General features: G+C 37.1%; 1 protein-coding gene across 1 annotated transcript; it reads right to left on the bottom strand.

Annotated features, from left to right (window-relative positions):
* Positions 1-1,968: 1,968 nt before the first annotated feature.
* Positions 1,969-10,655, bottom strand: ednrba (endothelin receptor Ba). The gene is made up of 7 exons (XM_051896927.1): positions 8,743-10,655; positions 6,887-6,999; positions 6,586-6,790; positions 6,268-6,417; positions 5,881-6,014; positions 5,567-5,675; positions 1,969-4,109 (listed from the first exon to the last, which is right to left on the bottom strand). The coding sequence occupies exons 1-7, from the start codon at positions 9,154-9,156 to the stop codon at positions 3,972-3,974; spliced, it is 1,263 nt and encodes a 420-aa protein (XP_051752887.1). The 5' UTR covers positions 9,157-10,655; the 3' UTR covers positions 1,969-3,971.
* Between the last annotated feature and the right edge of the window lie 2,470 nt (positions 10,656-13,125).

Raw genomic sequence — 13,125 nt, forward strand, 5'->3', positions numbered from 1 at the left:
TGAGCATTTTGCTGTCCATTGGTCAAGCCTTCACTTTGCAATTTCTAGTATTGCATCAGTATTGCATCCTTCTCATGGGCATTTAATAATTTTTGACTTTTCTTAATTATGCACACCTAAATATAAAGCGTTTTTAATTTCCAGCCTTTATGAACAATTATATATCACTTGTAAATGATTAAATACAAAATTAATAGTAGTTATTAAGATTGATGTGGTTTGGAATTGGTAAAATGTGCCTGGAAAAAAATATGATCAGAAAATCTACTTGCCTAATAATTCTGCATGCATACCGTATATATATATACACACACACATAAATATACACATTATATTCATCTATAAATGTTATCAAGCATATATATATATATATATATATATATATATAAAATGCCCAGGCTTCAGGCTTCAGCATCAGCTCACAAGCCAAATGTAATCAGTATTTAAGGATAAGAGCAGTGGGCTAAAACCAACCTGGTTTTGCTGCAGCATGAATCTTATCCAAAGCTGAAACGCTTCAGAGAGTGATCATTTTGACTTTCTGAGGCCAACGGGAATCCTGATACAATAAGGACAATTGACATGGAAATAGATTTATTGTGAAGATAAGGTGGGAAGCCCCTCATGTGATGATTCTTAGAGGTGCTGTTGTTGTAGATTTCACAGTGACTGAAGGAGGAGGGATCCTGTTGGAAATGTAACAGAGAGACTCTTTCATGGCACAATTTGCCACGCATTATGATCATTTAAAGAAGGGGGAGCTGGTCATGAGAGAAAGTTTCCTCAAAACAGCTCACATGATGTCTTTTAGTCATGCTCTTATGAACCATGTGATCTTGTTTTAGAGGAGGCTATACACAAAGCTACTATTGTCATTTAAGTCCATTCCTACATTTATGATATTGTCATGCTTAGTTTTAAATTGGTAAAGGTGGCCATACAGAAGAAAAATTAGGAAAATTACCCATCAAAAAGTGTTCAAGTTTAACTGTTAGCTGAAACATAAGAGACTATTTACTTAATATCACACATGACCAGATATGCAGAATGCAGCAAGTAAATATAAAATAGAGCCAAATAAAAATACTTAGAATGAGGTTGTCCAATCTAACAACTGAATCCTCCGAGCCTATGCCCCTTTAATCGGTAATAGTAATCGGTCGTATTGTGGTGATCCCAGAACGCGATTTTAACCGAGGGGGACCGCCAACGGAACACACTTTCGCCCCTACCCCAGCGAAGGTCTGTGCACGCCACTGGTTCAAAGTCATGTTCAAATGCTGTTCAAAATCATTTTAAATTTTTTATTTTTTTTTTAAATCAAGTTTTATTCTCATAAAGGAGACTTATATGAGAATCACACTATATTATAATAATTATGTGACCCTTGCCTTCTTACCTTTAGTGAACACTCAAAAAAAATGGGGCAGTAACCTCAAAAGGACATCTTTGTACCATATTTAGTACCCATACAAATAATTGTACATTAAGGGTCTGTATTATTACACTGAGGTGCTAATGTGGTCCTTTTAAGAGTAGATAAGATAAATAGATGTCTTTTTAAGGGTACTGCCAAAGTCACAAGCTGTTTTACCTCTAACGGTGCAAATTTTGCACATTTAATTTTTCTGAAGAATGTAGAATAATAAGGAAATAATAAGGAAAACTATCCGGAAACTACCCCTCTATTTCCCTACACTGCAGACAAGGACATTTCGAAATGAATCAATTCTTTTGATATAGTTGACTTCATATTTCTGATGTCTTGTCTCCATGGTGTTAATAATTCAATGTACTAATGGTGCAGGCTATCATTAAATTAAAAAGTGACATAAGCCCTGAGCTCATCTGCCTAGGCAAAATAATCAAGGTAACACTTTCAGTGGGTAATATTTGTAAACTACCATAACTAATTTTAACAAATCAGACTTAATTGCACATTGATACCACAATCAACTGCAAATGGTGTAAACATATAGTTTTCTGTCTTTATTGTCTTAAACTTTGCATTGCAACAAATTTAAGACAAAAAAGTCTTAACAGTAAAACACAAAAGATGGACAATACACCAAAGAAATACATAAATATATATTTTTTTTAAAAAAGAACTACAAAAAAAGTTAACAGAGACAGCAGGAATTATAATACAATTAAGTGATTAGTAAAATGTTTGAAGCCTTGTGTCATGTTGGAGATTAATCATACAACCTGTGTAAAAGGCTCTAAGAAAACTCAGATCTAAAGTGAATCTTTGACAAACACTGACAAATACACCATTCTAAAAGATACATACTGAATTGTGAAACCACATCACACACCCCCATCCCCCCCAGCATTTCAAAGCTAATAATAATGTCAATAACATAATATTACAAAAACATATATAAACAAAGATACATACTGAACTGTGAAACCACATCACACACTAGTAATTACTAGTGGGTTACCATGATCTTCACTTTAGAATACTGATTCAAATAAGTAGTAGTTCCTTTAGAATTATGTAGTAACTCTTAAGTTATTACTATCCATAACTTTACAAAAACCTCAAAAGTTTACAATGTCTCCAGTAGTTACTAGAGAGTTATCATGTTTCTCACTTTAGAATACTGATCCAAATAATTAGTAATTCCTTCTGAAGGATTTGGTAATACTTCAGTCATTACTAGTGGGTTACCATAATCTTCACTTTAGAATTAATTATACATTATGCATTATTCACATTAATTATGAACCTGTATATAGTAGTTCTTAGTAGTTCTCTGGGAGGTATGAAAAAATAGTAGTTACTGATTAGCTAATAGGGAACTACCACCTTCAACTGAGCACTATTACTTACTAACTCATTAATCAGAGTTTTTTCTTAGTTAATAGTAGTTGCTAGAGTGTTAACAATGCATTACTCATTTGTTCCTGTGTAGTTATTCATTAATGAAGGATCAGTATTCTAAAGTGTTACCCTCTTCTGTATTAGAGTTCATTAAATACCATGAAAAAGGCTTTAGGGCAATTCTTTAAATACGTACACCAAAAACAAATCTACCATTGTTCTTACAATCAATTGCTTTATGACATTTGGAAAATCATTAAATGTACAGGGAACTACAGAGAGCATGTGAAGTCACATTCAAATTTGGTGTAATATTTCCATGAAGCAAGAATATATGAAGGTTGGGAAAAACTTGCACAGTGTTGTTCAGATAGTGTGACAATGTCAATGCTGAGATACTGAATCAGTGTTAAATCATTCGGATGAATTTGACTTTTTTTTAAACTTTGACGAAAACACATGCAAATGGAAAAAACACCAGCAAATTAAGAAAACATCATTAGTTTGACAACACGTGCTGCAAATACTCATGTTTCCAAATACAAAAATGCACTAATGCGCAAATACTCACAACACACATACGATCAGGATGTTAAAATAAACAAAAAACTCATCAGGTCATCAACAACATCACTGATGAGTAGATATTGAACAATAAGCATGTCCCAGCCAGGTTTGTCACTTGTTGGTGTTTCCTTAAAACATTTCTGTGTGGTCTGTGCTATTTGCAGCACATTTCTGTATTTGGTTGTGTTGTGAGTATTTGCGGCACGTGTCGCCAAACTGATGAAGATGTATTAATCTGCTGGTGTTTTTTCTATTTGCATGTGTTTTCTTCAGTTGCAGCGCGTTGCGCTCTCTTGGTCACCGCAGGATGCCAATGTTAAATCAAACTTAAAGCAGTTCCTAACACTACATGTAAAACAATACCAGTCAGGATTAAATATAAAAACTGGGACTCAAAGATACATACCTTTTTTTGTACCTTTTCTAGCACAAAGCTAGATTTACCTTTCATGCTGTAGCATCATATTCACTTATTATGAGTATCCCTCAAGCTGACTCAGAGTTAGGTTTCATGGTATTAGCTAAATGTTAAATGCAATTGGTAGGCCACCGATACCTGTATGCAGATCAGTGCCTAAGCTGAAGTGTATTTGTTGGAGGCACGGCTATTGCTTTGTTCAGATCCTCGCTCTGTCACCTTCAGCTTCATGCAGGACTGCTTGTCATCCATTACTAACATTTCAGGAGGCAGGCACCAGCAACATAGACATGACTGGAAGGGAGCAGAGAAAGAAAAGGAATATGTATCATACTACAGCAGGACACAAGAAATCAAGTAAATATACTGTATGCCTATAGCTCACACTTGAAAGAAAATTAAGATTAGCTGAATAATTGCTTAAAATATACAGATGAACAAACAAAATATTGAAATCTTTGAAAACCATTTACACAGAACACATCCTTGCATTTAAAAATATAAATGAATGAATGCACAATCTCAAAACATGTCTTTTAAAAGTTAAGCATTTATAACGACATCTTAAAAATGACATGGCATCATAAAAACGTGGCTTTCATGCAGAACATCTTTAAAATGTAGCAAGAAGCCCATCTAATGCATATTATACAGAAAAACAAAAAGCAGTACAGAGGAATGTAAAAATGTGTTCTGTGGAAAGCGGCCCTGCGTATTAAACATTCTTATTATCATATTCAAATATTATCATATTATTATCATATTCAGAGACTTTCATTTCAGTGATAAGACAAAAAATGATAGATTTTTGTTTTCACTGACAAGATCATATAAATGGTAGCCATCTATCTAGACATTATTTAGTACATTGACATAGGAGTTTTTATTTTCCCTAAATTTGGCAATAATAGGGATGTAATGATTCAATCAACTCACGATGCAATACGATTCACAATACTGGTTTCACAATACGATTTTCTCACGCATTTTTAACAAAATGAAATTTAAGACCAATTATAAATGAAAAAGTGTTCTTTTATTATTTCTAAGACAAAATGCTGCATATTTCTTTGTAAAATTTAAAAATCTTGGGTCAAATAACAAAACTAATCCCAAAAAATCCCTCCAATTAGAACTTCCAGTGCTGTTTTCTCAGGAGGAGGTTTGTTTCGGCTCAGCTCCTGCAATGTCTGTCTGATCAAGAAGCTGCAGATATAAGTAAAATATAAGTAAACCAGTGACAGAGGTTTCACATCGTTATAAAGGCAAGATTTTAATATTTGCTATAATTTTTATCTTTACACTTTCAAGAATTACTTTTGAACACATTTAGAAAAAATATGCTAAAATAATCTACGTTATTAAAAAATCTGGTGACATCTTACAGTAAGGTGTCATTTGTTAACATTAGTTAAATACATTAACATGAACTAACAATGAGCTATATATTTGCTGCAGTATTTATTTATCTTTGCTTAATCTTAGATAATAAAAATACAAATGTTAATTGTTTGTTCATGTTAGTTCACAGTGCATTAAATGTTAACAAATGCTGCAACTTTTGCAAAGAAAAAACAGCACCCCATGTGTATGGCGATTTGTTTAACATCTCAACCTACTTGAATCCTAACATATTTTCATAGATTTTCAACCGACTAGCGGTGCATCGTTACATCCCTAGTTTTTACTATATTTATTTTTAATATTTTTACATCATAGCAGTATATCATTATCTGTCAGTCTGTTCTTACTCTGAAGCAGCTCTTGAAGCGTTTGCTAACCATGTACAAAGCGATTGGGTTTATGCATGAGTTCACTGATGCCATGTTGATCCCGATATAATCAAGAACCAGGAAGAAACTACAGGTAAACAAACACACAAACAAACAAATAAACAAACAGTTTAAAAATTATTAAGACTATGATTTACCAAAGAGAAAGAAATTATTTGTTTCTAGATTACATGCCAGAACTGTTGTCCTCCAAAAGCCAAATTTAACTGTTTAGAAAAACATTGAAGTGTTTTAACAAGAGAAGCCTTTGAAGATAGTTGATGTGATCTTACCTCAAAAGCTCACAGCGGTTAGGGTCTCTTTCATCATAAATGGTAAGCTTAAGAATACGGCTGAGGTGCAGTGGAAGCCAGCACAGTGCAAAGACTAGCACCAGACAGAACACGGTTTTAGCCACCTCACGCCTCTGTAGGGCACAATCATGTCTTTTGCCTATTTATTTTTATTTAGTGACAATCATAGTGCATTAACACATAATGACAAGTAAACAATCCCCAGAGTATTATTAAACTTTGGGACAAGTTATTAAAGTGAATAAGATTTTTACGTCCTATTGGCAGTATAAAATGTTGTCTTTATTTTATATTTTATATATATATTCTCTCTCAAAAGAATATACAGTGCATTTTCAAAAGTCATAGATGACAGAGTGCTCTGACCTGTTTTAGGTGATCATTAAGTGCAATTTGGACTCCATTCTTCTTTCGAAGCATTTCACACGTCATAAGAGTATAGAAGATGGCAGTACACGTCAGCGGCATGCAGAAGTAGAAACTGAAAAGCCACCAATCTTTGGCTGACTTATAAAACTGGAATTTAACAAAGATACCAAATTACCATTGACAAGTAATTGTTATCAGAGTATTCAGGTTTGTCCAATTATTATGTACCATGTCCAGACTTGTTGATCCAACTATTGCATGACAGGCACAAACACAACAACATGGGGCCTCTTTAAAGTACATATGCAAACTGACCTGCATGAACTTGTTTTTCTGCATAGGGTGGAGCAGGCAAATCCTAAGCAGCTCTCCTTTGTAGTCCATTGTGATCATATCAAAAGCGATGGCCTCTGGCACTGCAAGTATTATGGACAGCATCCATATCAGAATGATTTCAATAGCTGTCCATTTGGGGACGCCGATGCCTTTGATGCGGTTCCACGATGCCACTGCTCGAAATCTTGGGACAATGGTCAGTGCCAGATGCAAGATTAATTGGTGTTACTAGATATTAACTAAGAGCTAAAAGCAAACAAATACAACAAAATACAGATACCTGTCTATGCTCAGTGCACACAAACTCAGAACTGTGATGCCAACTGATGCCTTTTGTATAAAAGGAACCAGTTTGCAAAGTCCAACACCAAATGGCCAATCTTCCGCCAGAAGCTGAAAGACATTTACTTTTGTGTCAGTAAGAGCCAACAGAACATTTCTTCTCTACCCTGTCATTCTCCTACGTTGTTTACATTCAGCGCTTCCAGGTTCTACGTCAGAATGCCGATTCATTATTGGCCGGCTCCTGCATCAGCATCACATGCATGCATCGTGCTGCTCACGTGAACAGAGTTGGCCAATACTGAGCCAGCTTTCTGATGTAGAACCTGGAGGCCCTGAATGTAAACAGCGTAGGAGAATGACACAAGAGAAGATATTGTTGAATAAAGTCGTTATTTTTGTTTTGTTTTTTTTCGCACAAAAAAACTCGTCACTTCATAAAATTAAGTTTGAACCACTGCAGTCACGTGGACTAGTAACGATGTCTTTTAGTACCTTGAAACTAATGGTTAAATTTGCTGCCTATGGAGGAGTCAGACAGCTCTCAGATTTCATCAAAAATATCTTAATTTGTGTTCTGAAGATGAACAAAGGTCTTAAGGGTGTGGAACGACATGAGGGTGAGTAATTAATGACAGAATTTTCATTTTTGGGTGAACTAACCCTTTAAAGCTTTTATATATGATGCATTAAAAAGTATAATGGAAGCAAGCTAGTAAGAGCTGTGTATGAAACCTCAGTCCACTACAGACTGCATTCTTTGTTAGCGTGCACGCCTCCCATGCCAGAGACACCAGTTCGAATCCCGCTCGGAGTGGATTGAATAGGACCGCTTAGAAAAGTATTTAATTAATTATGCATTGTAATGCACCTTATAATGCATTGTATGGTCTCATGAATAATTGTAGCATTTATAATACATTACTTATCTATTACCTGAACATACTTTTAGAAAGCATAATGCATTAAAACACGACAATCAATTTCAGATGTAACAAGGAATGTGCAAATATAATGCATTTTAACTTTGGTTACAATTATTTATTAAAAGATATTATAGATATTATAGATATTATAGCATACATTATGATCACCTTTATAATGCATTATACAGGCTTTCAGCAAAGTATTTTTTTTTTTAATTGTTCAATATGTAATCCGATTTAATCTTTATATTAATCTTATATCCCCCCTTTTTAATGCTGCATGATTCTTGATCACATTTGTTGATCAACAGGATGTTAAGATTTTTGTGTGTTGAGATGTATATGGATTTCATTTCAACTTTCACATTTAATATATGTCCCTCTTTTAAAGGCAAATAATGCAAAGCTCATTTCATGCATTGAATATATCTTTATAAAGGTAAAAGCACAGTAAATTGTAGTTTATTGCTAAATGTAAAACAACATTTAGTTGCATTGACAATGACTTATTAAATTAAATAGACTGTTATTAGAAACTGCAATTTGAATTGGACATAATTAGTATGGTTATTTTTTTTTTTTTTTTAAGTTAGGTCAACTTTTTTACATTGTGGACCCATGTCTCAAGGATTACATCTCAAAATTTCCCCAAGTTAAATTAGAAGCATGTGTGAATTTATCTACATGCTTGGTTGAATATTGGAATGCTCATAAAATGTCATTGACCTTTTTCAGGTTTCAAAACTGTGAGCTACCTTTTATTGCAACCAAGTGAACTGAATGAAATGTCATGTGCACTTATGTTAACGTCTGTTCAGTTATTATTTTAAGGTCATAAAAAGGAGAAAGGGTTATAAACGAGAAAACTAAAGGCATTTTTTAATTAAAGACTAAATAATAAAAAAGCTGTTCTGCAAACTTTGCTTACCTTATACACGTTGATGGGTATGTCTATCATGATATGCAACAGGTCCCCGAGCGCCAGACTTGCAATGAGGATATTAGGACCGTTACGCATGCATTTATTTTTATAAATGATTCTGAGCAGCGTGAAGTTTCCGATTATACCAACTACAAATACAAGGCATGAAACCACGGTGTTAATATACTTGAAAGTATCCCTGATTTCCGTGGGACCTGTGCACATAGGCGGCAAAACTCTTGGTCGTCGAGGCATGGAATCATTGACCACATTGCCTTTTCCAAGTGCAGATTTGAAAGTTGGAGACACGGGTCCAGTGGAAAATTGGCTCTGATAAAAATCCTTCCCTTGAGCACTTATCAAGACGAGGTGTCCAGACAGGAGAATGAGCAAACAAACAACGCATCTCGTGTCCATCATTTGTAATAAACGTATGGTTAATAAACAATTTTAAAACTGTTTATCAATTTAATCATAACATTGACAGCCAAATGTCTGGGGATAAAATTACAAAGGATTTAATAAACCTATGGCAATTGCCTCTTCACGATGATATTGGTTGCAGATTAAAAAGACAGCAAAAACGCGTATTTTTACCCTTCGCTAGTTATTCGCATAGAGAAAATCGAGAAAAAGTCCTTGACGTGAAACAACCTGAGACGTACGTCTCCTGACAAGTTAATCCATCACAACTCCAATTGACTTAATTTGGCGCACAAAAACAAACATTCCCTTTCTTCAATCTCTTTCACATGACCACAACGTTACGTTTTATATCAGTGTTGTATCTGTGCAGCGTTTCCTCAGGAGATGACTACTCTCCCCACTGGCCCTCTCAATATCTTGACAATCAGAAAGGACCACGGAGATTATAATGAGGAGGATGGCGATCGCGTGCATGTGATTACCCAGCAAACACAAGTACAGGTCTCTGCAGGACATTAATGATTGATGGGCGAGGCCATAAACAGAGGGGCGTTTTTGAGAGCGTTACCTGATTTGCCCACGTCAGAGTGTGGGTAGAGTTTAGGGGGTGGGGTCGGGTGAAGGTGATCATTTTCATTGCATGATATATAAACACCCACCAGTTTGAAAACACCCACAAATACAGAAACTCCCACTTTTGTTCCGCAGAGACCTCATACTCAGCAAACATGGTAGCCTACGTTCTGACTACGTCACTAGTTAATCTTCCTTTGGTCAGCGTGACATTAGGCTCGTTTGAGATGGCCTCGCCTGAAATTTAGGCGAGAACAGGCGACTGCAGTGAGGGAGGAGAGAAATAAGTGCAGTCAAGACGGTCAGTTCTCTCTTATAGCAGTGGATAAGACCGCTACGAGACCAAAAGTAGTATCAGAGTTTAAAAACCAAACATAAAAAAGAGAGCAATACATCACGGTTGTTACTTTAAACCACTAATTAGCTGAGTCGTTTCCCATCGTGCTTTATGATCAACGCAGAGAGTACCCCACAAGGCAAAAAAAAAAAAAGAGACCCCCTGTGGTGAAAATCAAGTTTTTAATGTTGTTTATATGTCTATGTGGTGTTTTTAATATGCTTTAAGACAAACCATGTGCAAATTCATAAGTCAACACCATTGCTGAGTATTTTATGTTTAAAACTGCAAGGAAAAAAAGACAGTCTCAAACCCGCGGTAAATCGCTGGTGTTTCTCAAAGACTACCTTGTAACTAATCAAGACAACGTGCCAGTGGGATTTAGCATATCATTAACCATGACCGCTCTGAAGCAGGAGAGTCTCGAGAGAAGCCAGGTTCCCTTGTGATACTACACGAGTACTGCGTCGTTCGTCTTATTAATTAATATTGATTATTAATAAGACAAGACGCTATGGGGAAAATTCCTTTTTCTCAGATTCTGAAGCTTTTATACAATCACGCAGTGTGAACTGCACGGCGCAGAACGCGCGAGCAAATGGATATCATCTCAGATATCATCTCTTCGCTTGATCTACGAGACTTGAAGCCGCCTTCACCTGCAAGCAGCTGGATTCGCCGCTAATTAACTCGCCGCTCTGCAGTAGTTTGATCAGCTCTCCTCCCTGCTCGCCGCTTTCTTCTGCTCGCCGCTCTCTAGCAGCCGCCGCCTCGAGCAGCCTGCAGCTCTCGCCGTTTTCAGCTCACTGCTCAGATCGTGCAGCGCTGATCGCCCGCCGCTTCGCAGCAGCCAGATCAGCTCGCTGCCCTCAAGCAGCTCTGTTCCCACGCAGCTTCCTAGCAGCCTGGTCAGCACTTCGTCCCCGAGCCGCCTGCAGTTTGTGCGAGTGCATTACGGTGTATCCTTTGCAACACTGTTGCTTCTAAAAGAGCTTTTTCTAAAGAGCAAATTTCTGCGACGTTGATACAAATGTCGCGCCACAATTATGGCACGTGCAGAGCCCCTCCAAAATGCCTCGCCCAGTTTTCCTGTCACCCCGTTCAGTTCCGGGTGTTCAAGAAAAAGTGTTTGTTGCCTGCACAGAGCCTGTTCAAATGCCCTGGCAGTGCACCACTATGATAGCGGACATAAAAAACAAAAATACTCAAAAAGAGAGCAAATTTCCTCTATCCAACCGATACACGCACCACAGTCCCTCACAGCGACTTAGTGCTAGAACCAATTCAGCCCCTTGCCACACGGGCTGAGGCCTGGCAGTCCATCCCCGGAGTGTCAGCTTGGGTTTTGAACATAATAAAGCGAGGTTATGTACTCCAATTCGCTCAAAGGACCCCGTTTTTCAACGGTGTGGTCCAAACCTCTGTGGAAAGCAAGGAGGCACATGTCCTGCGTTCCGAGGTAAACACCATGCTGGTGAAAGGAGCCATAGAGGTGGTTCCTCCAGCACAGAGCCAGTCAGGTTTTTACAGCAGGTACTTCCTCCTCCCCAAAAAGGATGGCGGTCTCAGACCCATTCTCGATCTCAGACATCTGAACAGGGCCCTGATAAAGCGATAAAGAATGATCACTTTGAAGCAGATCTTCCCGAAAATATGCCCAGGGAGTTCAAATATATATATATGTATGTGTGTGTGTGTGTGTGTGTGCTTGCGTGCACGTATCTCACTAACTAGCAGAAGACACTAACCAGGTTTAAATTCCAGTTGCGCAGATAGGGTTAAAAGTTAGTTAAATGCCCCTCTTTTAGAACCATGCTATTCTATACAGTTACTGATAAAATTGGCATAATTAACTTTTATGAATTTCTGTTGAAAAACCATGGGAAAAAATGGTGAAGGGTGAAGTTTGGTATCGTTATAAAACGTAGCATTCCAACTTTGTGAATATTCATAGCGAAATCTCAGTGACATGAGTCAGAGCCAATGAAATGTGATTTTCAAACTTATGCTAATGTGAACAAAATGATTTTACTCATGCTGACTGACAGATCCGAAGCGCGCACACAAAGATGCCGCAATCCCGATATCCACATATACACAGAATTACAGTATTTTTTTAAAAAACGTTTAACGTTTGGTTAACTGTTGGGGAAAACATCTGATGTGTGTTCACACTTGGTCCTTTTCAGGGGTCTGAGCGTGGTTCGCTTGATTTTTGGCCCATATGTGAACACTCCAAATGATCTCAGACCCCTTAAAATCATTCAGCTTGATTTTATATTTTTAGGTTCAGGGGTAGAAAATGGATAAACGGCTTGAATATTCGATTTCCACATGTGGGTGGGCATGAAACAACCTAGTATTCACTTTACTCAACTATTCTAGTTTTTACATTCCACACAGTTTTTACATCAGTTGAACATGTAAACACCATACTACCACCTAGTGGACATGAATAGTATAGCAATGTAATGGAAAGAACACATGTATGTTTTAATATTTTATATTTAGTATGAATATATTAATATTTTATATTTGTTTATATTTAATTTTTTAACAGCCATACATACATACAGGCCTATAGAATGGTGTGTAAACAAATTGTAATTGTGTAAACAATAGCGTTAGCTTCTGATAGGTCGAAGCAAGTCAAAGATGTGGCAAAGGGACGCAGCATCTTATTACCTTCTCAGGGAACAAAGGTTACAGACGTAACCCAAGACGTCCCCTTTCGAGGAAACTCGCGCTGTGTTGTATGATGACATGCCCACTGCGCCATGCCAAGTAATGCCTGTCCTAGTGTGAAACTGTCCAGGCACAGCTTAGGATGAGCACCTGTGTGTCCGGCATAGAAGGAAGGTGCATACTAAAACCTAATGAATGAATGCGAAGTGGCCCAGCCCTCAGCATCACATATATCCTGCAGGGAGACCCCCGAGGGCAGGGCTTTAGAAGAAGCCATACTTATGGTAGAATGAGCCGTTATGGCCAGAGGTAAAGGCACCTGGTAGGCCAAAGAAATTGCCTCAACACTCCAGTTGCTGATTGTTTGT

Source organism: Ctenopharyngodon idella, chromosome 1 (assembly GCF_019924925.1).
Source record: "Ctenopharyngodon idella isolate HZGC_01 chromosome 1, HZGC01, whole genome shotgun sequence".
In the NCBI taxonomy this organism is placed as follows: domain Eukaryota; kingdom Metazoa; phylum Chordata; class Actinopteri; order Cypriniformes; family Xenocyprididae; genus Ctenopharyngodon; species Ctenopharyngodon idella.

Coding starts and splice junctions, on each gene's coding strand:
- ednrba (XM_051896927.1), bottom strand. CDS start 9,156: ATGATGGACACGAGATGCGTTGTTTGTTTGCTCATTCTCCTGTCTGGA. Junction 7,000..8,742: donor TACCCATCAACGTGTATAAG/GTAAGCAAAGTT, acceptor AATGTCTTTCAG/CTTCTGGCGGAAGATTGGCC. Junction 6,418..6,585: donor AGAAAAACAAGTTCATGCAG/GTCAGTTTGCAT, acceptor GTTAAATTCCAG/TTTTATAAGTCAGCCAAAGA.